Source organism: Callithrix jacchus, chromosome 12 (assembly GCF_049354715.1).
Source record: "Callithrix jacchus isolate 240 chromosome 12, calJac240_pri, whole genome shotgun sequence".
Classification (NCBI taxonomy): Eukaryota; Metazoa; Chordata; class Mammalia; order Primates; family Cebidae; genus Callithrix; species Callithrix jacchus.
This window is the reverse complement of record NC_133513.1, coordinates 62,112,675-62,134,378: the sequence shown is the minus strand read 5'-3', so window position 1 is coordinate 62,134,378 and position 21,704 is coordinate 62,112,675. Positions and strand designations below refer to the sequence as shown.

The 21,704-nt window shown below is 43.8% G+C and overlaps 2 protein-coding genes across 27 annotated transcripts in view; both read right to left on the bottom strand.

The window, feature by feature from the left end:
• The window catches only part of LOC144578685 (uncharacterized), a 58,659-nt gene extending 51,566 nt beyond the window's left edge, over positions 1–7,093 (bottom strand). Inside the window, exon 1 of the mRNA XM_078345817.1 lies at positions 6,972–7,093. The gene's annotated coding sequence lies outside the window, so the exon portion shown is untranslated. The remainder of the gene's footprint in view (positions 1–6,971) is intronic.
• The window catches only part of PBLD (phenazine biosynthesis like protein domain containing), a 42,744-nt gene continuing 26,644 nt past the window's right edge, over positions 5,605–21,704 (bottom strand). For all 26 annotated transcript variants that reach the window (XM_078345803.1, XM_078345801.1, XM_078345812.1 and 23 more), the window contains 8 exons: positions 20,872–20,971; positions 20,257–20,355; positions 15,193–15,302; positions 15,074–15,103; positions 11,693–11,781; positions 11,248–11,426; positions 8,194–8,256; positions 5,605–7,146 (listed from right to left, as the gene is read on the bottom strand). In XM_078345803.1, coding sequence (XP_078201929.1) covers positions 7,034–7,146; positions 8,194–8,256; positions 11,248–11,426; positions 11,693–11,781; positions 15,074–15,103; positions 15,193–15,302; positions 20,257–20,355; positions 20,872–20,971 — 783 coding nt within the window. In that variant the 3' untranslated portion in view covers positions 5,605–7,033. The remainder of the gene's footprint in view (positions 7,147–8,193; positions 8,257–11,247; positions 11,427–11,692; positions 11,782–15,073; positions 15,104–15,192; positions 15,303–20,256; positions 20,356–20,871; positions 20,972–21,704) is intronic.

The following is a 21,704-nucleotide window of genomic DNA, read 5'->3' as shown; positions in this document are numbered from 1 at the left end:
CACCACTGCACTCCAGCCTGGGCAACAGAGAAAGGCTATCAATCAATACACACTAAAATCACATTTGGCCTTTATCTGAGCACATGTCATGTAGTCAAATTTGACTAAAGCAAATGCAGGATGATGGGATTCTAATGTGTTGGCTAAGTGGGGAAGTTTATCATGTCTTGATGACATCTGACATTTAAGTCCATTTTGCTGACTCTCCTTGTTTTGGCTCCCTGGTCACCGAGGAGCTTTCTGATTACAATTTGACTTCCCACACAGCTATGCAAATAGGGAGAAAATGCTTTGATCTAATCTATTCTGTGGTTACATTGCTCATTGTAAAGTAACAAATTGGTGTTCTGGCTTTATACATCAGCCTCTAAGTGTTAGGTTAATGTGAGTCTGCCCCTAAGAGATAGATTTACTCTTGGTGCACTTACATAATAGGCTTTTGAGACTATACGCCTAATCCCCCGGGCTGTGACAAATTTACTCAAGTAATGTCATCCTAAAAGGAACTGTCTGAGTGGCCTGAAAACCTTCCCCAGGCATAGCAATTATATTTACCGTACACAGAATATATCCATGAGCTGTTGCATTTCTCAGCTCCTTTGCTGTTAGATGGAGATATGTGATCAGTTCTGGCCAAAGGCTGTGGACAGAATTGATACCTATCACTACTGAGCCAAAGCCTAGGAAAGTTTCCATACACTCTTTCCATCTGCTGCCACAACCACAGAGACCACATGTTAAGATGGCAGAATGAAAAATCAGCCTGAGCCTCTGTGAGATCACAAGGAACCTGACCTGTACTAGACAACTGAGGTCAAAATAAAGTGTTTGTTATTTTTAAGCCACTGTGATTTTGTAGATATTTTATACTTTAGCATGATCTAGTCTAATTCAATACACCAGAGATGGAATGCCAACTTTGCTGGGAGCACTTTTTTAAACCAATAGCAACATTAAACTTGAAAGCAGTGATATGGTTTGGCTATCTCCCCACCAAAATCTCATCTTGAATTGTAGCTCCCATAATTCCCGCAACTTGCATGAGGGATCTGGTGGGAGATAATTGAATCATGGGAGCAGTTTCCCCCATACTGTTCTTGTGATAGTGAATAAGTCTCAAGAGATCTGCTTGTTCTATAAGCGGTTTCCCTTTTTGCTTGGCTCTCATTCTCTCTTGTCTGCCACCATCTAAGACATGCGTTTTACCTTCTGTCATAATTATGAGGCCTCCCAAGCTGTGTGGAACTGTGAGTCCATTAAACCTTTTTTTCTTTTTTTTTTTGAGATGGAGTTTCGCTCTTGTTACCCAGGCTGGAGTGCAATGGAGTGATCTCGGCTCACCACAACCTCCAGCTCCTGGGTTCAGGCAATTCTCCTGCCTCAGCCTCCCAAGTAGCTGGGATTATAGGCATGCGACACCATGCCCAGCTAATTTTTTTTTTTTTTTGTATTTTTTAGTAGAGACGGGGTTTCACCATGTTGACCAGGATGGTCTTGATCTCTTGACCTCGTGATTCACCCGCCTCAGCCTCCCAAAGTGCTGGGATTACAGGCGTGAGCCACCACACCCGGCCACCACTTTTCCTTTATAAATTATTGAATGTCGCATATGCCTTTATCAGCAGCATGAAAACAGACTAATACAGTAAATTGGTACTGGAAGTGGGGTGCTACTGTAAAGATAACCAATAATGTGGAAGCAACTTTGGAACTGGGTAACAGGTAGAGGTTGGAACAGTTTTGAGGGCTCAAAAGAAGATAGGAAAATGTGGGAAAGTTTGGAACTTCCTAGAGACTTGTTGCATGGTTTTGACCAAAATGCTAATAATGACATGGACAATAAAATCCAGACTGAGGTGATCTCAGATGGGGATGAGGAACTTGTTGGGAAGTGGAATAAAGGTGACTCCTACTATGTTTTAGCAAAGAGACTGGCAGCATTTTGCCCCTGCCCTCGAGATTTGTGGAAATTTGAACTTGAAGGAGATGATTTAAGGTATCTGGCTGAAGAAATTTCTAAGCAGCAAGCATTCAAGACATGATTTGGGTGCTGCTAAAAGCATTCAGTTTTAAAAGGAAAACAAAGAATAAAAGTTCAAAAAAATTGCAGTCTAAGCATGCGATGGAAAAGAAAATCCGATTTTCTGAAGATAAATTCAAGTCAGCTGCAGAAATTTGCATAAGTAACAAGGAGTCAAATGTTTATCACCAATACAATGAGGAAAATGTCTCCAGGGCATGTCAGAGACCTTTGTGGCAGCCGCTCCCATTACAGCCCAAAGACCTAGAAGGAAAAAATGGTTTCATGGACTGGGTCCAGGACCCTCCTGCTGTGTGCAGCCTAGGGACTTGGTGTCCTGCATCCCAACTGCTCTAGGCATGGCTAAAAGGGGCCAAGGTACAGCTTAGGCCATTGCTTCAGAGTGTGCAAGCCCCAAGCCTTGGCAGCTTCCACATGGTGTTGAGCCTGCAGGTCCACAGAAGTAAAAAATTGAGGTTTGGGAACCTCTGCCTAGATTTCAGAGGATATATGGAAATGCCTGGGTGCCCAGGCAGAAGTGTGCTGCAGGGGCAGAGCCCTCATGAAGAACCTCTGATAAGGCAGCGTGGAAGGGAAATGTGGGATGAAAGCCCCCAGAGTCCCTGCTGGGGCACTGCTAGTGAAGCTGTGAGAGGAGGGACTACCATCCTCCAGACCCCATAATGGTAGATTGACCGACAGCATGCACCATGCACCTAGAAAAGCCACAGACACTCAACACCAGCCTGTGAAATCAGCCATGAGGGGGGCTATTCTCTGCAAAGCCACAGGGTCAGAGCTGCCCAAGGCCATGGGAGCCCATCTCTTGCATCAACGTGACCTGGATGTGAGACATGGAGTCAAAAGAGATCATTGTGGAGCTTTAAAAGTTGACTGCTCCATTGGATTTCAGACTTTCATGGGGCCTGTAGCCCCTTTGTTTTGGCCAATTTCTCCCATTTGGAACAGTTGTATTTACTCAATGCCTGTACCCTCGTTGTATGTAGGAAGTAACTAACTTGCTTTGAGTTTACAGGCTCATAGGCAGAAGGACTTGCCTTGTCTCAGATGAGACTTTGGACTGTGGACTTTTGAGTTAATGCGGAAATGAGTTAAGACTTTGAGGGACTGTTGGGAAGGCGTGATGGGTTTTGAAATGTGAGGACATGAGATTTGGGAGAGACCAAGAATGGAATAATATGGTTTGGCTGTGTTCCCACTCAAATCTCACCTTGAACTGTAGCTCCTACAATTCCCACATGTTGTAGGAGGAATCTGGTGGGAGATAATTGAATCATGGGGGCAGTTTCTCCCACACTGCTCTTGTGGTATTGAATAAGTCTCATGAGATTTGATGGTTTTATAAGGGGTTTCCCCTTTTACTTGGCTCTTATTCTCTCTTACCTGCCACCATATAAGATGTCCCTTTCATCTTTGCCATGATCTTGAGGCCTCCCCAGCCATGTGGAACTGTGAGTCCACTAAACCTCTTTTTCTTTATAAATTACCTATTCTTAATAAATTACCTAATCTCAGGTATGTCTTAATTAGCAGCATGAAAACGGATGAATACAAGCAGAAACACAGTTCTCACTATCTCCCTCTGCATTCACCTCTGTCCATTCTCAGTAAGATCAGGTAGGCAAGAGGTGGGCAGAGGTGGAAGAGGCAGGAACAAACCTATCTGGAACTAGGGCTCTCAAACCTGCCCCACCCATATCAGCAGATACCTCACTGTACAGAGTATAACCTAGAGGCTCTTTGCTCTTGCTACCCAGAGATGTCACTTTTTATATTTGTATAAAAACATAAAAAGCTGGCCAGGCTCAGTGGCTCATGTCTGTAATGCCAGTGATTTGGGAGGAGGCATTACTTGAAGGCAGGAGGATCACTTGAAGCCAAGAGTTCAAGACCAGCCTGGGCAACATAACAGGATCCTGTCTCAACAAAAAAATTCAAAATAAGCTGAGCATGGAGGCACATGCCTGTAGCCCTAGCTACTCAGGAGGCTGAGATGGGAGGATCACTTGAGCCCAGGAGTTCAAGGCTACAATGAGCTATGGTTGTGCCACTGTACTCCAGCCTAGGCAAAAGCAAGGGCAAAAGAGCCTTTTTTCTCTTAAAAACAAAAAAACAAACTAACATTAAAATGCTGCATAATAACTAAGAAGCCAAAATAAGGAAAGTCAGCAAAATGGCAAAATGGACTTAAATGGTAGCTGTCATCAAGATGTGATAAGCTTCCCCACTTGGCGAATTAAAATCCCATCATACTGTATTTAATTAAGTAGAATTTGATTACACATGCTCATGTCAAGACCAAATGTGATTTTAGTGCTTATTTATTTATTTTTAGACAGTCTCACTCTGTCACCCAGGCTGGAATGCAGTGGTATGATCTCAGCTCACTAAAACTTCTCCCTCCTGGGTTCAAGCAATTCTCCTGTCTCAACCTCCTGAGTAGCTGGGATTACAGGCACCTGCCACCATGCCCAGCTAATTTTTATATTTTTAGTAGAGATGGGTTTCACCATGTTGGCCAGGCTGATCCCAAACTCCTGACCTCAAGTGATCTGCCCACCTCAGCCTCCCAAAGTGCTAGGATTACAGGCATGAGCCACCATGCCCAGCCTTAGTGTTTAAATATGTTTATTTTTATATAAATATAGGCATATTTATAGAAAGATAAATAGATGCCTTGTGTATCTATTCAGGTGTGCTTGTCCTGCCCCGGCCCCTTCTTCCCTGGTGACTACTTCCCACACACATGTGCACTGCAGCCCCTGAGTCCATTTTCAGCAGGCTGAGGAAATATATAATCAATCAGTATTCTTACATAAACAGTGTATGTACGGAAAAAAAATCAGTTTTCTGACTATTAGGACTCAACTATCCATTGGACAATTTTTTAAAAATCACACAAGTGAATATGTGGTTTGAAAATATAAGATGAAAAGTCAAATCAGGTGCTACAAATAACAACTTTCATGTGAAAAGGAATCCAGAGTTATCACAGAGACTTCTTTCCCAAAAATATCTATTAAGAATATAGCATCACCGGGCATGGTGGCTCACGCCTGTAATCCTAGCACTTTGGGAGGCCAAGGCGGGTGGATCGCTTGAAGCCAGAAGTTTGAAACCAGCCTGGCCAACATGGTGAAATCCCATCTCTACTAAAAATACAAAAATTATCCAGGCATGGTGGTGGGTGCCTGTAATCCCAGCTACTTTGGAGGCTGTCGTGAGAATCATTTGAACCTGGATGGTAGAGACTGCGGTGAGCCAAGATCCCGCCAGCCTGGGCGACAGAGCAAGACTCTGTCTCAAAAAAAAAAAAAAAAATTTAGCATACATTTGAGAGATCAAATTCAGACCTAATCAAATTCAGGCCCTCTCAACTATGCATTTATATACAATTATTCATACAGTTCAGTCTCAGGTTGGGAAAATCCCACAGTTCAGTCTCAGGTTTGGTGAAAACCCTCTGGTGATTCTCGCCCTTGGTATCATGACCCATGGGTGTGTTGTGGTCCCCTGTGAGGTCTGTGAGGGCCACAGGTTACTCATTAAGTTAAGGCATTAACGCTAGTGAATTATTGACTTTATTGCAAAACATAAGAAACATAGATTACTGCGATAATAAAATTAGCAAAGATCAGTAAAAATAGAAAACACAGTAGCAATTAAAGTGAAAAACTTGAGGTCACTAAAGAATGTCTGATTAGCTTGCAGTTTTTGAGATGGCTTAGAACTGCCATCAATGAGATCACCTTAAGCAAACACTCTTAAAGACTTGAAAAAGTCCCCATCCCGAAGTCAACTACAGGTATTCAATATTGTAGATTTAACTGAATTTAAAGTTATGTTAAAACCCATTTTATTAAAGTAAGAGAAGAATTCCTCTTACATGATCACTGTCAAGCCATATATCAAGAAAAAGATTGAGATTACATTACATTTTTTTAATAGAGACAGGGTCTCACTGTATTGCCCAGGACTCAGCCTGCCAAAACACTGGGATTACAGGCATGAGCCACCAGGCCCAGCTGAGATCACGTTACTTTTAGTGTTTAATTTCACTATAACAGGAAGCAGCCGAATACATACTTTTTGTTTTAATTTTCTGGATTTGTCCTGATTTTTAGTCTTTGTACATGAGCGAAACAATAAAGGAAATCACTTCTTAGATACATTCAAATGACTTCTGATCGCCTCCCACACATGAACTGTTTCCTCTTTGCTATCTTTCATGGCCCATGCTTGTCTATATAGACATAGCATAACACTGCTAACATTTTATGGCCTATTGTCCTCTTTTTTCTTAGTATTATAAAATATTTTTCTATATTTCTACATAGTTATTGACTCATTTTAATGGCTGCAAAATCAGGTACTCATTTAAATTCAAATGCTTTAGTTCCACTCCTCAGAAATGTATTCCTCTTTCTCTGATGGGTAGTCATAACGAAATGAAGTGGCATTATTCTTTGTAACTGGTTACTTACTTTTCAAATACACTCATAAGTGGAGCCAAAACTCCATTAGTTCATTAGTCTGGAAGCATTATTAAATCTCCATTAAAATGTCTTCATTTTTCAATTTTTGGGGGGTGGGGACGGAGTCCCACTCTGGAGCGCAATGTCACGATCTCAGCTTACTGCAACCTCTGCCTCTTGGGTTCAAGCGATTCTCCTGCCTCAGCCTCCCAAGTAGCTGGGATTACAGGCAATATACCACCATGTCCAACCAATTTTTGTATTTTTAGTAGAGATGAGTTTTTGCCATGTTGGCCAGGTTGGTACAGAACCCCTGACCTCAGGTGATCCGCCCACCTCGGCCGCCCAAAATGCTAGGATTACAGGTGTGAGCCACTGCGCCCAGCCCATTTTTAAATTTTTAACATGAGGATTAAGTGGACAACGATGCACATTTACTAAAGGCAGCCCCTTACATTTCTTTTTATGCAGAAAATACTTGGTGGTTAGAGACCGTGGCGTCACAGCACAACCACCTCTAGGCTGTCAGCGTGCCCTCTAAAACGATAGCTGCACCTCCTCTAATGTCAACCCTTCCATCTGGACGAAGTGAAATCCCCAGCTCTCCTCCTCGGCGGGAACACTGAAATGCTAAAGAAAACAAACAAGTCAAATTAAGAGCACGTTCACTGTTTTAAATTAACAGAGCATAGTGAAAGATTTCTTATTACAAATCCTAGAGTCCTCCCAGATCAGTTTCAAGAATAAATTCCTTCATCTGTTTATGGTATTGCCCACTCCCATCCTCATTCTCCAGCAAACTGAGAGGACCACAAACTCAATTTGATCTAAAAACACACAGCTCCACATACTCCCTTCCTGAGCCTTTTCCTGGGCCACTTCCTCTACTCATTCCTGTAATGGCCCAGACATATGCCACTCATCCTTTCTTCCCCTCTCTCGAAGAGTAAGCAAAGATGTTTGAAACAGGAGAGTCTAAGAAGATGAAGAGGGGTGGTCTTGGCCCTTCTGAGAAGGCCCCCATCTTCTCAGCTCTGAATAGGACAGAGGGAGTTCATTCACTCATACCATGTTCAAGCAACCTCGTGTGCCAGGCAGACAAAAGAGGCATAGCCTCAGTCTTCCAGGAGCTCAGTACTTAAAAGAATAATTAGACTCGCTAAAAAAAATGAATAGCCATCCCGCTCTCTCCAAATCAGGGTCACAAACTCCTTGGATGACCAGGGCAGTGCAGCCTTCATCAGCTGCAATCATTTTTCTCTGCCCCTAAGCAATACATTAATCACTAGGGGACTTCCAAAGTAATTTGTTTGATTCAAGCCATGGTTCCTTACTAGCAATAGCAGTAATGAACCATGCTGATCATCCAATCTCAACCCATCACATTATAAATAACCACTCTGGGCCCAAGTTATACAGCTAGTTAATTTTATTCAACAAACACTTATTGGGCAGTTACTGTGTCTGTGTCCATACACTCTCTGTGTGTTGGGGAGGCAGAGGTGAAGGATGTTTGGGAGGAAGGATCTTTAAGGGTGAATGAATCTTAAAACCTTTCATTTTCACATGGGTAATACATAACATTTTATTACATTTTCAAGGGGATAGTGCATATGAGAAGGAACACTAGCTTGGAATTAGGCAAATAAAAAATAAATTGGTAAAGAGCTGTCCTACCATGCATTTCTTTCTTCCCCAGGTGCTGGGACCAGTAGCTGCTGAGAACAGCATGTGCAGACCCTTAAAAGAAGTGAAAAGTTAGGAGACAATCCCAAAGAAAACAGAGGGAACTTTGTGGTAAATTTCTAAGCATTTACAATTATCCAGTTTGCCTAAACCCTAGATCACCTAATCATTATGTTGGCCAGCCCACAGCAGGGTATAGAATTATGAATGGAGATAGAAAGGAAGACATAGAATTTATGGACAAACTCTGCCAAATTATGTATCAAATACGTCTTAGTTTCTTTTCTTTTTTTGAGACAAAATAATGCTCTGTTTTCCAGCCTGGAGTGCAGTGGCACAATCATGGCTCACCACAGCCTTGACTTCCCATTCTCAAGTCATCCTCCTCCCTCAGCCCTCTGCAAGTAGCTGGAACTACAGGTGCATGTCAACATGCCTGTCTAAACTTTGTATTTTTTGTAGAGATGGGGTTTTGCCATGTTGTCCAGCCTGGTCTTGAACTCCTGAGCTCAAGAGATCCTCCCACCTCAGCCTCCCAAAGTGTTGAGATTACAGGTATGAGCCACTGTGACTGGTCCTTACAGTTTCTTAAGGCTGAATTAGACTGCAGGTTTTAATTCTTATCTATCAGCTCATTGTTAGCTCTTGGTAGGAAAATCAAGGCCTCTGCATACTTCTTTTTTTTTTGAGACAGAGTCTTGCTCTGTTGCCCAGGCTGGAGTATAGTGGCACAATCTCAGCTCACTACAACCTCCACCTCCTAGGTTCAAGCAATTCTCCTGCCTCAGCCTCCCGAGTAGCTGAAATATGCCCCCATGCCCAGCTAATTTTTGTATTTTTAGTGGAGATGGGTTTTCACTATGTTGGCCAAGCTGGTCTTGAACTCCTTACATCAAGTGATTCACCCACCTGAGCCTCCCAAAGTGCTGGAATTACAGGCATGAGCCATCACGCCCAACCTTGCATAAATCTTTCTACATCTTTCCAGGTAAAGCATCTCCTTCTTCCCAGAGTGTATATGCAAAGAAAGGTGGAAACTCTGAAAAAAAAAGGCTAAATTTTCTTTTCTTTTATTATTTTTTAATTCTTTAGTAGAGATGGGGTCTCCCATCTGAGATCAGTTGCTCAGGGTGATCTCAAACTACTGGCCCCATGCAATCTTCCCACCTCGGCCTCCCAAAGTGCTGGGATTACAGGCATGAGCCACCACACCTGGCTAAAAGGCTAAATTTTCCACCAAGCTAACATTCCTGAGCTTTTGGTACCAAAATAACTTCCTTTTTAGTGAGGTTTTTTTTTCACTTTTGTACTCTGGATTTATATCAGAGATTAGATTTTAAAATGAAAAAACAAAATATACAGCAATAACTGACAGAAAAATATTTCAGAGAGAAAAAGATGGAGAGGAAAAGCCTCTCATTCAGGAAAACATATTAAGTGTTATAGGTCTGGGTGCAGTGGCTCACACCTGTAATCCCAGCACTTTGGGAGGCCGAGGTGGGTGGATCACCTGAGGTGAGGAGTTTGAGACCAACCTGGCCAACATAGTAAAACCCTGTCTCTACTAAAAATACAAAAAATTAGCCTGGCATGATGGTAGGTGCCTGTAATCCCAGCTACACGGGAGGCTGAGGCAGGAGAATCTCTTGAACCTGCGAGGCAGAGGTTGCAGTGAGCTGAGATCGCGCCATTGCACTCCAGCCCAGGCAACAGAGTGAGACTCTGTCTCAAAAAAAAAACGTGTTTTGGGATGTTCAAGTGAGGCAACCAACCATCCTGGTTGGCCGAGACTGTCCTGGTTTTAGCACTGAAAGTTCTGCATCCTGAGAAACCCCTCAGTCTCAAGCAAACCCAGATGATTGGTAAAGTCCAAGGATCTTTACACTCTAGAAAAGCATTATTACAGGAAAAAAAAAAATTGCCCTCTGTGCCAATTAGAATCTTTGAGAAGCAGCTGTGCATGTATGTACAAATCTGCTCAGAACTTTTCTTCCACGGGGAAGTTGGACTGTTGAGATGTTGCTGGGCATTTTCCTGAGTCTTTAAAAGTGCTTGTTTGCTGAGTTTTGAATTTCATGTGCTTTGTTCCTCAGAGAGTAACTGAGCCATCCAAGCCCTGCCACCTGACCAGAACAGGAGTCTTGAAGGCTCTATTCAAACTCCTGTGGCCCTGTTCGCCATCCCCCCAACCATCCTCCCACATCAAGCATTCTCATCCTTTGCAGCTCAGCCCACTGTTCCCAAAGAGGGTGAGAGTAGGAGTCATGACATTTCTGCCCATTTTTTACTCCATCCCTCCGCTTCCAGGTAGTGAATAATCTAGAATTGTTGGCTCAAGGAGATAATTTTGCTGTTATTATTAAAATAGCTAGTAGAGATAGTTTTGCTGTTATTATTAAAATAGCTAGTAGTTGGCCTGGCACAGTGGCTCATGCCTGTAATCTCAGCACTTTGGGAGGCCAAGGAGGGTAGATCACTTGAGGTCAGGAGTTCGGGACCAGGTTGGCCAGCATGGTTAAACCCTATCTCTACTAAAAATAGAAAAATTGGCTGGGTGTGGTGGCAGGCGCCTGTAGTCCCAGCTACTTGGGAGGCTGAGGTAAGAGAATCACTTGAACCTGGGAGGTCAAGGTTGCAGTGAACTGAGATCATGCCACTCCATTCCAGCCTGGGTGATGGAGTGAGACTCTGTCTCAAAAAAAAATAAACATAATAATGAAATAAAATAGCTAGTAGTTATTGGGCACTTACCATGTGCCAGGCACTGTATTAAGCCCTTAACATGCATTGTGATTTTATAGCCCTATGAGGTATCATACACAATTTATAGAGGAGGGAACTGAGACTTTTAAAAGTCAAGTCACTTGCTCAAGGTCAAGAGCTTGGAAGCTAGTAATGTAAACCCAGGCTGTCTGACACTCAGGTTTAACCTTGCTGTCTGCCTGCCCAAGCCACCTGAAAGGTTATATGAAGTGCACTTAAATAACTATTTGTGATCCTCCTCTTCCATTGTTTTACCCTCCCCTCAACTCAAGTAAAAAGTACCTGTCACTGGGTCTTCAGCCACACCAACCCATGGTGCAAAATATCTGGAGTAAAAGTCAAATGCTTGGGTCTGCCCACCGGGCTCTCCTTTGAGGGTAAGAATAAGTCCTTTCACCTTCCCTGTGTTTTCAACTTGCGTCAGATTCTCCGTGTTCACTTTCAGGTTCTCCAGAAATGACCTTGTTCATAAACGAGACGGATTATGACAAACCCATTTCACAGCCCACTTGCCAGACAGACTGTGAAACAGGCTGGGGTGCAGCTTGCTCAAGCAGCTCAGCAGGAGGGGAGGGAAGAACAAGTGGTAATGTCTTCCGACCAGGGAAAGAAACACTCTGGCTGCATAAATCATGATTTGACTGCACACAGCACAGCCAGACCAAGGCAGAGCATAAATCTGGGCAGTCAACCCTCCCCAAAGTGCTGATGAAGCCAAAAATCTTACCTGTCATAAGCGTCACTTAGGCGGACGAGGAGATTTTGGGTGTCTGGAGAATAACAGACGTCCTGGACCAGCGTGTTGCCTATGGTAGTCTGTAGAGACAGACCAAAATCTCCTCAGGGGCATGCCCTGGGTCAAGTCATTGATCCCCTGAAATGGGGAATGACCTCTCACTGAGCATCCACTGTGAGCCAAGCACGCCCATCGACTCCAGTACCCAAGAGTGTTAGTGCAGTTTCAGAGCTTAAGCTGTTGCCCAAGGATGGTCAGACTCCTGGCTACCACAGACATCTCTGTGAGCCTCAGAACAGGCACTGCATCTGGGTACAGTGGCTTACACCTGTAATCCCAGCACTGTGGGAGGCTGAGGTAGGTGGATCACCTGATATCAGGAGTTCAAGACCAGCCTGGCCAGCATGGCAAAACCCCGTCTCTGCTAAAAATTAAAAAATTAGTCAGGCACAGTAGTGCATGCCTGTAATCCCAGCTACTTTGGAGGCTAAGGCAAGAGAATCACTTGAACCTGATGAACCAAGAATCACTTGCCTGAGATTGCACCACTCCACTCCAGCCTGGGAGACAGAGAGAGACTTCCTCTCAAAAAAAACCAGGCATTTCTCACAAGTGCCTACCTACTATGTACCTTAATGCACAGCTCCTTCAAGTAGGTATTCTCCCCACAGAGAAGGAGAAAGAGACTTAGAAAGGCCAAAGATCACACACACACACACACACACACACACACTCACACTCACTCCTTGACCCAGGTCTGAGAAGGTCAGAGAAAAAGCTCTAAATCCCTACTGACCACTATCCTTGGAGATGGTGAGCCTTATGTCCACCTCTTAGAGCTGTGAGGATTAAATGAAATCATATATGTGAGTTCCTGCAGCAGCAATTAGAACATTCCACATGGCAAGGACTCAGGACTAGCAGTTTGACTGGAAGTAAGGACTAGAGGACTCGTCTTACGCTGCTCTGCTTGGCAAGCACACCACTTTCACTCAGATTGTATGTGACAGATCAGTAACATAACATGCTGTCAGGATACCTTGGTTTAGTCTACCTGACTGCACATAATCTTCTGAAATCCAGGAACATCATTTGTTCGTATGCTTGTCTGAGGGTGGCTTGGAGCACTGAGGGAGATTACAAGGAGACAACCCCTTCCCACACCACCAAGTCATCCTTTGGCACCACTCCCAGCTGCCAGGCCCGGCAGATGATAATTATGCAGTAGCTGTGTGGTAATCGCTAGGTGGCTTCAGGTCCCTAAACCTTGTGAGAGGTCAAGATACTCCAGTTCCCACAGACAGAATTCCTTGTGCCTGGGGTGGTACTTGAGCTTTCTGTGTCTGTGACTATGGGCTGACCAATGTCACTTCCTCAAGAAATGGGAATTCTATAGCCAGATCCCATCTGTTCTCTAGAGCCTTGGTCTCTCAAACGCTTCCCTTATCTGCATGGGTTCATATGTTGATTTAAAAGTAGGCCGGATGCAGTGGCTCACACCTGAAATCCCAGCATTTCGGGAGGCTGAGGCAGGTGGATCACGAGGTCTGGACTTCAAGACCAGATTGGCCAACATGGTGAAATTCCATCCCTACTAAACAATACAAAAATTAGCTGGGCATGGTGGCTCATGCCTGTAGTCTCAGCTACTTGGGAGGCTGAGGTAGGAGAACTGCTTGAACCAGGACCTGGGAGGCAGAGGTTTCAGTGAGCTGAGATCATGCCACTGCACTCCAGCCTGGGCTACAGAGTAAGACTTCATGTCAAAAAACAGTTTAAGGCCAGGTACAGTAGCTCATGCCTGTAATCCCAGCACTTTGGAAGGCCGAGGTGGCCAGATCACCTGAGGTTGGGAGTTCAAGTTCAGCCTCACCAATACAGAGAAACCCCATCTTTACTAAAAATACAAAGTTATCTTGGCATGGTGGTACATGCCTGTATTGCCAGCTACTGACAACTGAGGCAGGAGGACTGCTTGAACCCAGGAGGTAGATGTTTCGGTGAGCCGAGATTACACCATTGCACTCCAGCCTGGGCCACAAGAGCAAAACTACATCTCAAAAAAAAAAAAAAAAAAGTTTAATTCTGGGCTGGGAATCTTAGTGCCAGTTTCTAGGGAAGAACACAAAATGACAATACTTACAACCCTTTATTATCCCATTTAATAAATGCTGACTCTGAGGCTAAGTTAAGTTCTTTCTACCATGAACATGGTCTACCAGTATAAATTTTTTCCCACTTTCTTACCAGTATGTTTAAAGCAGTTTGTTTGTTTTTAAATTTGGCTTGTCTTCAGAAACCCAACCATAAGTGGGGCTGAGTATAAAATCAGGATCCATCATGCTTATTTGTTTATATTCTTTGAAAACATCGATAAAGCCAAACACTAAAGAGATTACAAATGCTGTAGTTAAAAATTCACTGAGAAATACCCCAGTAGTACTCACAATAGACTAAGTTACAGAATCATTCTTCTCATGACAGCCCTTGCCCTGGTCCTGACCTGGGTCCTCTCTTCTCTACATACCAAGCCCCTGGTCATCCAGGGCTTCTCTGGCCCTGCAGAACCTCCGTGGGACAACTGCAGTGCCCACCTCGCTGAGAAACATTGAGAATTAAATGGACAATGCAAGTGAAATGCTCAGCAAGTGGCACTGCACACAGAGAGACTCTCAAAATGTTTCATCATCATTAATATTATTAGGCCCCATGCCCACACAGACCCCATGAGGAGCTCATGTTCTGCATCGTCTTCTCTGCAAGATACTCATGCTTTCTTGGTTTCCTCCATCAAAGCACATCCCTCTCCCACCTCAGTTTCATCCTTTACTATAGAAACTGGGGACACTGACAGCTGCCAGGAAGCTTCCATCTTTTTTCCCCTCCACCTTGTGTGTACGGATTTTATGGAATGACCTCTTTCTGCCAGAAATCCCCAACTTTCGCACCTGAACTTGCATGGTGATGCTCTGGACCCATTTCTCCATTCCTCTCCTTCTAGCTAGAGAATCACAGACATTCAATATCCCTTCATTTCCCTAAAAGCTTGTCTCCTCCCAGAAACTTACATTTCCTTAAGATATCCTATTCTCCCTCTTCTTTGCCACCTCCATTGGTTCTTTTGTGCCTTTCAGCCTGCCATACAACAGTGTCTCTTCCCTCCACCCTACCATGGGAGCCAGCACTGGCAATCAGGAGCCAAGAAAAACTGGTCAACCTTCTCACCAAATAGAATGAATATTAAAATTCAAACTTGAAACACTGTAACATTTATATTGGTAGAAGACCTTTCTTTGGGGATCAAATGGTACTAAATCTTGCTGTGCAAACAATAACCAATAACTAGGCTCGGGTTTGATTCTTTTTACCAACCTTTATCAAGTCCTCTACTTCATGGAAGTTCTAGATGGGAGGAAAAAAAATAAAATTATTATAAAGCAGGAGAGCTGTCAGTTGCACACAGCTTAGGGCAATAATTACAAAGAGGTGACCTGGGGGTGGGCTGGATAAAGAGGCAAGTCCAGAATGATGTCATCCTCTTCTCGTCTGGCCTTTAGTTCCCCACTCAGAGTGACAAATGAGAGCATGCTGTTCATGTTTTCTGGCCAAAACAGAAATCAAGAAATAGGAAATAAACTTTGTTATATATATGCATGTCTATTTCAAACACCTTTGCATTGTGTTAGACTTTCTGGCGATGCCATCCTTTTCTGTGATGGAGCGAGGTTTGGGTTGCTGGGGTCTAGAATAGAGAAAACTCTCACTAGATTCTAACTTGAGAACCGAAAACATAACTGATTGAATGTGGCATCAAACTTCAAGCCTTCAGACCCCAGCTCTGTACTGCTTACTAACTGTGCCCTTACTAACTTAGCCTCCTTTTTTTCTTTTTGAGACAGGGTCTCACTGTGTTGCCCAGGCTGGAGTACAGTGGGGTGATCTCAGCTCACTGCACCCTCGGCCTTCCAGGTTCAGGTGATTCTCTCACCTTAGCTACCCAAGAAACTGGAATTACAGGTGTGCACCACCACGCCTGGCTAATTTTTGTATTTTCAATAGAGACAAGGTTTTATCATATTGGTCAGGCTGGTCTCAAACTCCTGACTTCAAGTGATCCACCTGCCTCAGCCTCCCAAAGTGCTGAGATTACAGGCGTGAGCCATCACCCCTGGCCACTCTTCTTAAATCTCAGTTTCCTCATCTATAAAATCAGGTTAATAAACCTACCTGTCATAGGTTTATTAATAGAGTGAGACAGTTGCTCAAAGAAAGTTTTCTCTTTCTTTGAGCAACTGTCTCACTCTATCGCCCAAGCTGGGCACTGGCTCACTACAGCCTTAACCTCCTGAGCTCAAGCAATCCTCCCAACTCAGCCTCCCAAGTAGGTGGAATTACAGACATAAGCCATGAAAAAAAAAATTTTTTTTTTTGAGACAGTCTCACTCTGTTACCAGGCGCCAGGTTGGAGTGCAGTGGCATGACCTCAGCTCACTGCAACCTCCGCCTCCCGGGTTCAAGCAATTCTCCTGCCTTAGCCTCCCGAGTGGCTAGGACTATAGGCATGCACCACCATGCCCAGCTAATTTTTTTGCATTTTTAGTAGAGACGGGGTTTCACCATGTTGGCCAGGATGGTTTCAATCTCTTGACCTCATGATCACCCACCTCGGCCTTCCAAAGTTCTGGGATAACAGGTGAAAAAGTTTTTTAAAGACAGGGTCTCACTATGTTGCCCAGGCTGGTCTCTAAGTTCTAGATTGAATTGATCCTCCAGCCTTGGCTCCCAAAGTGCTAGGATTACAGGCATGAGCCACTGTACCCAGCCTACAATGTTTCTAATACAGATTTTTAAATATCCAGCAGCAACAACTAGAGTCATAAGCTCTTCTAGTCTAAGATATGCCAAGGGAATAATAAAACATTTAAGTTGTAAATATCAGTCTTACATGAAATAAATTGGGTTTATCCTAAATAAACCAAACCTTTTACATAACAATGTGATTTAAAGAATGCACCACTGGCCCAGCATCATGGCTCACGCCTATAATCACAGCACTTTGGGAGGCTGAGGCAGGTTGATCATGAGATCAGGAGCTCAAGACTATCCTGGCTAATGTGGTGAAATCCCGTCTCTACTAAAAATACAAAAATTTAGCTGGGCATGGTGGCATGCATCTGTAGTCCCAGCTACTCAGGAGGCTGAGGCAGGAGAATCACTTAAACCTGGGAGGCGGAGGTTGCAGTGAGCCAAGACCGTGCCACCACACTCCAGCCTGGGAGACAGAGTGAGACCGTCTCAGAAAACAAACAAACAACAAAAAAAAAAACACCACATACACGCGCATGCACACACGCACGCGCACACACACACACACACACACACACACACGAATGCACCACAAATCCTGGCATCCATGTTGCTGGTACAACTTGGGCTACTTATCAGTGTATATAACATTTTTAATGAAAACAAAGGATGGCCACCTAATTCTTTTCTCCCCTTTAATATTTCTGTAAAACTTAAACCACATGTCAAAGGTGAAGAACTTTGGCTTATTAATTTTCATTGAACATAAAATTTACACTTGGAAACCCAAAGCTTAATTTTTCTCATTACAACCAGTATAAGACGTTATTATACCTTAGCTCATCTAACATTAAGACTGCCCTGGGGCCAGGTGCGGTGGCTCAAGCCTGTAATCCCAGCACTTTGGGAGGCTGAGGCGGCTGGATCATGAGGTCAAGAGATCGAGACCATCCTGGTCAACATGGTGAAACCCCGTCTCTACTAAAAATACAAAAAATTAGCTGGACATGGTGGTGCATGCCTGTAATCCCAGCTACTCAGGAGGCTGAGGCAGGAGAATCGTCTGAACCCAGGAGGCGGAGGTTGCGGTGAGCCGAGATTGCACCATTGCACTCCAGCCTGGGTAACAAGAGTGAAAAAAAAAAAAAGACTGCCCTATGAAGGATTCCAGGGTGTGATTATTCCAAACCTCAGCATCAAACCAACCCATGTGGAGTCCAGTTTTCAAAAGACACTCAATCTCACTTTGGGAGGCTGAGGCAGGTGAATCACCTGAGGTCAGGAATTTGAAACCAGTCTGGCCAATATGGGAAAACCCATCTCTATTAAAAATACAAAAATTAGCCAGGTATGGTGGCAGACGCCTGTAATCTCAGCTACTTGGGAAGCTGAGGCAGGAGAATCGCTTAAACCCAGGAGGTGGAGGTTGCAGTGAGCCAAAATCTTGCCATTGCACTCCAGCCTGGGTGACAAGAGTAAAACTCATGTCAAAATAACAAAAACAAAAAAACAAAAGACACTCAATCTAATTTCAGTAAACCCTATTTTTCAAGACTCAGTTCCTAAACATTTCAGGATGTTTGCTTGCCTTTGCATGTGTCCCCTATCCACAGTTACCAATATCAGTCTTTTTGAAATATATATTGAATTACATTATATGGCCTCTCAACTTTATCTCCTGCCAATCATATCGACAGGCCCCAGGGGGTTTGCACTTTCTAGCCTCTGCCTGGGATGCTCCTCCTCTCACTCCAGCTCATCGCACAGATGCTTCATCTTATCCTTTAGATCAAATTTCCATATTTGATCCATATTCTATATCTGACCCATGTCCTCTAGGCTGGGACTCCCTGAGGCAAGGAAGTACCATAGGGTGCAAAGTGTAGGGAGGCACCTGCTGTCAGCTGTAACCTGGACCTTGCTGGCTATCCCTACACCCAGCCCTGACCCTGCTTGCCCAGAGTGCTGGTGGCCCACATCTCTCAGCTGAGTCACTCTCTTGGAGTTACCCTTGGCTGAGTAGAGCTACCTTGCCCAAAGTCATACATCTTTTCCAGGCTTTGGGGACTGGTCCACAGAGGGTAAAAAGGCCTGACTCTTTGCCTCTACTTGGAACTATACTACTTGAAGAAATGCCCAGCTTCAGAGCTCCCTATGGATTTGGCCTAAGCCTTTCTTTGTTGCTACTACTACGAAGTTGAATTCCTCCCTCTATTCAATCCTGCTTTCTTTTTTTTTTTTTTTTGAGACGGAGTCTCGCTTTGTTGCCCAGGCTGGAGTGCAACAGTGCGATCTTGGCTCACTGCAATGACTGCCTCACAGGTTCAAGCGATTCTCCTGCCTCAGCCTCCTGAGTAGCTAGGCGTGTGCCACCACGCTTGGGTAATTTTTGTATTTTTAGTAGAGATGAGGTTTTGCCCAACCCCCACAGTGACCTCTGTCGTATCATCCTGTTTAATTTCTTGTTTCCATCTCTGTTTGCTGTTTATTCTTGTTTATGGCTCTTTCCATCTCCTGTTTGGGGCATTTTCCAGAAATCTCTTCTCTGTCCCATTCCCACAAGGCCCTGATCTCTATCCATTAAACTAAATTCAGCTATGATAGAAACTGGCCGAATTAAGGTGCTGCAACTCCTCTTAAGATGAATGCCCACTGTGGGGGCCCAGGAATCTTTAAAATTCAAGCAAAGAAACTCTTATTGGCTGGGCATGGTGGCTCATGCCTCTAATCCCAGCACTTTGGGAGGCCAAGGCGGGCGGATCACTTGAGCTCAGAAATTTGAGACCAGCCTGGGCAACATAGCAAAACCCTGTCTCTACAAAAAATACAAAAATTAGCCAGGTACGGTGGTGTGCGCCTGTGGTCTCAGCTACTTGAAAGGTTGAAGTGGGAGGATGGCTTAAGCCCAGGAGTCAGAGGTTGCAATGAACTGAGATCCCACCACTGCACTCCAGCCTGGGCAACCAAGCTAAACCCCATCTTAAAAAAAAAAAAAAAAAAAAAAAAAAATTGAAGAATCTCTTATTGTGAAATGAATTTCAACATGGCAGGGGAAATAATTGGAGCGAAATGTGCCTGTCAGTCCCCGATATCATATCGTATGAGATGACAATTCTGCCCATACAAGCTTCACAAAACCAGCAATCTCTGGTTTAAAATGAGTCCAGGTGCAGTGGGTCACACCTGTAATCCCAGCACTGTGGGAGGCTTATGTGGATGGATCACCAGAGGCCAGGAGTTCGAGAGCAGCCTGGCCAACATGTGAAACCCCATCTCTACTAAAACTAGAAAAATTAGCTGGGTGCAGTGGTGGGAGTCTGTAATCCCAGCTACTCGGGAGGCTGAGGCAGGAGAATAACTTGAACCCAGGAGGTGGAGGTCTCAGTGAGCTGAGATCATGCCACTGCACTCCAGCCTGGGCAAGAGAGTGAGACTCTGTCTCAAATAATAATAATAATAATAATAAAATGAAATGGTTGTCAACTCTTTGTAGACCAGAAAGTAAAGTAAAATGAAAATATAAAATAAATAAAATGGCATTCTGACTGCAGCTTTCCAATGATACTGGGCACATACTCAGAAAGGCCAAAGTGCTATCTTTGCTGTTTTTGTTTCTGTGTTATGAATAGCATGAAGTAAACTCTGTGAAGTCTTTATACCAGTCACTTTGAACCACCAGAAAAAGTGTGAGAACTTAAAAAAAATTGCCATTTGCTAAGTGTTAGATTAATTAAAGAAAATCACAATACTTATTTTGTAAAACAGCACAGCTGCAGAAGCCAGGGTGGCGTGACCACAGAGTGGGACCTCACTTGCTGGTGTAAACCACCTTAGTCCAAAGCAGGAACCTGAGGGTAGGAAAAGCCAAAGAGAGATGAGATCATTCCCATGCAAGCAGGTCACAGACTTCTCATTTTCCTCTTTCCTAAATATTTCTCTAGCATGATGAATAGCCAAAACACGGTGTAAAAGGAGGAATGATGGCAAGGCAAGCATCCTAGGGCTCCCCAGTGCTAGATCTGGAATGGAAACATTCAGATTCACCAACACCCCCTCCCCAAGATGAACCGAAAACCAAATTAGAATCTCCTGCTCTGTCTACTATCTGCATGCAAATAACAAGGGGGCATTTTCCAAAAGACATTCCCCTACCTAAAAAATAATTTCTGGTATCATTCAAGAATGATTTTAAAGAATGCATATTTAGGCCAGGTGTTGTGGCTCACACTTATAATCCCAGCATTTTGGAAGGCTGAGGCACAAGAATTGCTTGAACCCAAAAGGCGAAGGTTGCAGTGAGCCGAGATCATGCCACTGCACTCCAGCCTGGGCGACAGAGCAGTTAAAAAAAAATGCATATTTACTTTGTGTAAAGTTGTCTGTCGGGTGCATTTTTCGGATAAAAGCAGTTTCAGAGAGGTTCATTTCCCTTGCAATTTTCTGATGCATGTCTTCATCCAATTCCTTAATTAGAAACAAAAGATTATTGAGATTTCAGAAACACAGATCAGACTTCCTTTGGACAGCAACTACCGTTAATTTAAAAAGCAGTTTGTTAATAATAAAAGTAACATGCTTAAAAGGAAATCATTACCAAGGAATTCAAGGCACCTTTTATAAAGACTGATTCTCAGAAATCCATGCTTGCCATACCCTGTGAAGAAGAGTTATAAATGTGCAATCTGGAATAGATTGTGAAAAACTGGCTGGCCTAGCCTATCTTTTGTCAAATTAAGATCTAGTCTAGCTGACAAAGTGTGCTCTCTTCTAAAAACAATCTCCACAAAAGGCAGTACCCCAGTCTCTTGCTATGTTGGTGAAAGAGATGCTCAGCACTCACTCTGGGCAGGCTGGACCGTTCTTCCCCTGTCTTTGCATTTATTCCCTTCTGTGGGAAGGGCTTCTGGCCAGGGGTCACCTCCTCCAGTAAGCCTTCCCAGACCACTGTATCTAAAGGTGTTGTCTCCTCTCCAGTGCTTAGATATCCTGAAATTGCCTTGTGTGCCCTTCACTGTCTGGCCTCCCCACCTCTGATTCTAAGTTCTGTTTGGGTATGGACTGTGCTGTCTTGCTTTGTCCGGACCTGGAACAACGTCTGGTATTCATCCCAGCACAGTAGGAGATTAATAAACATTTGTAGAAAAAATAAGTATATTATTTCACTTAATCCCATTTTAAAAACCCTCAATGTAATTTT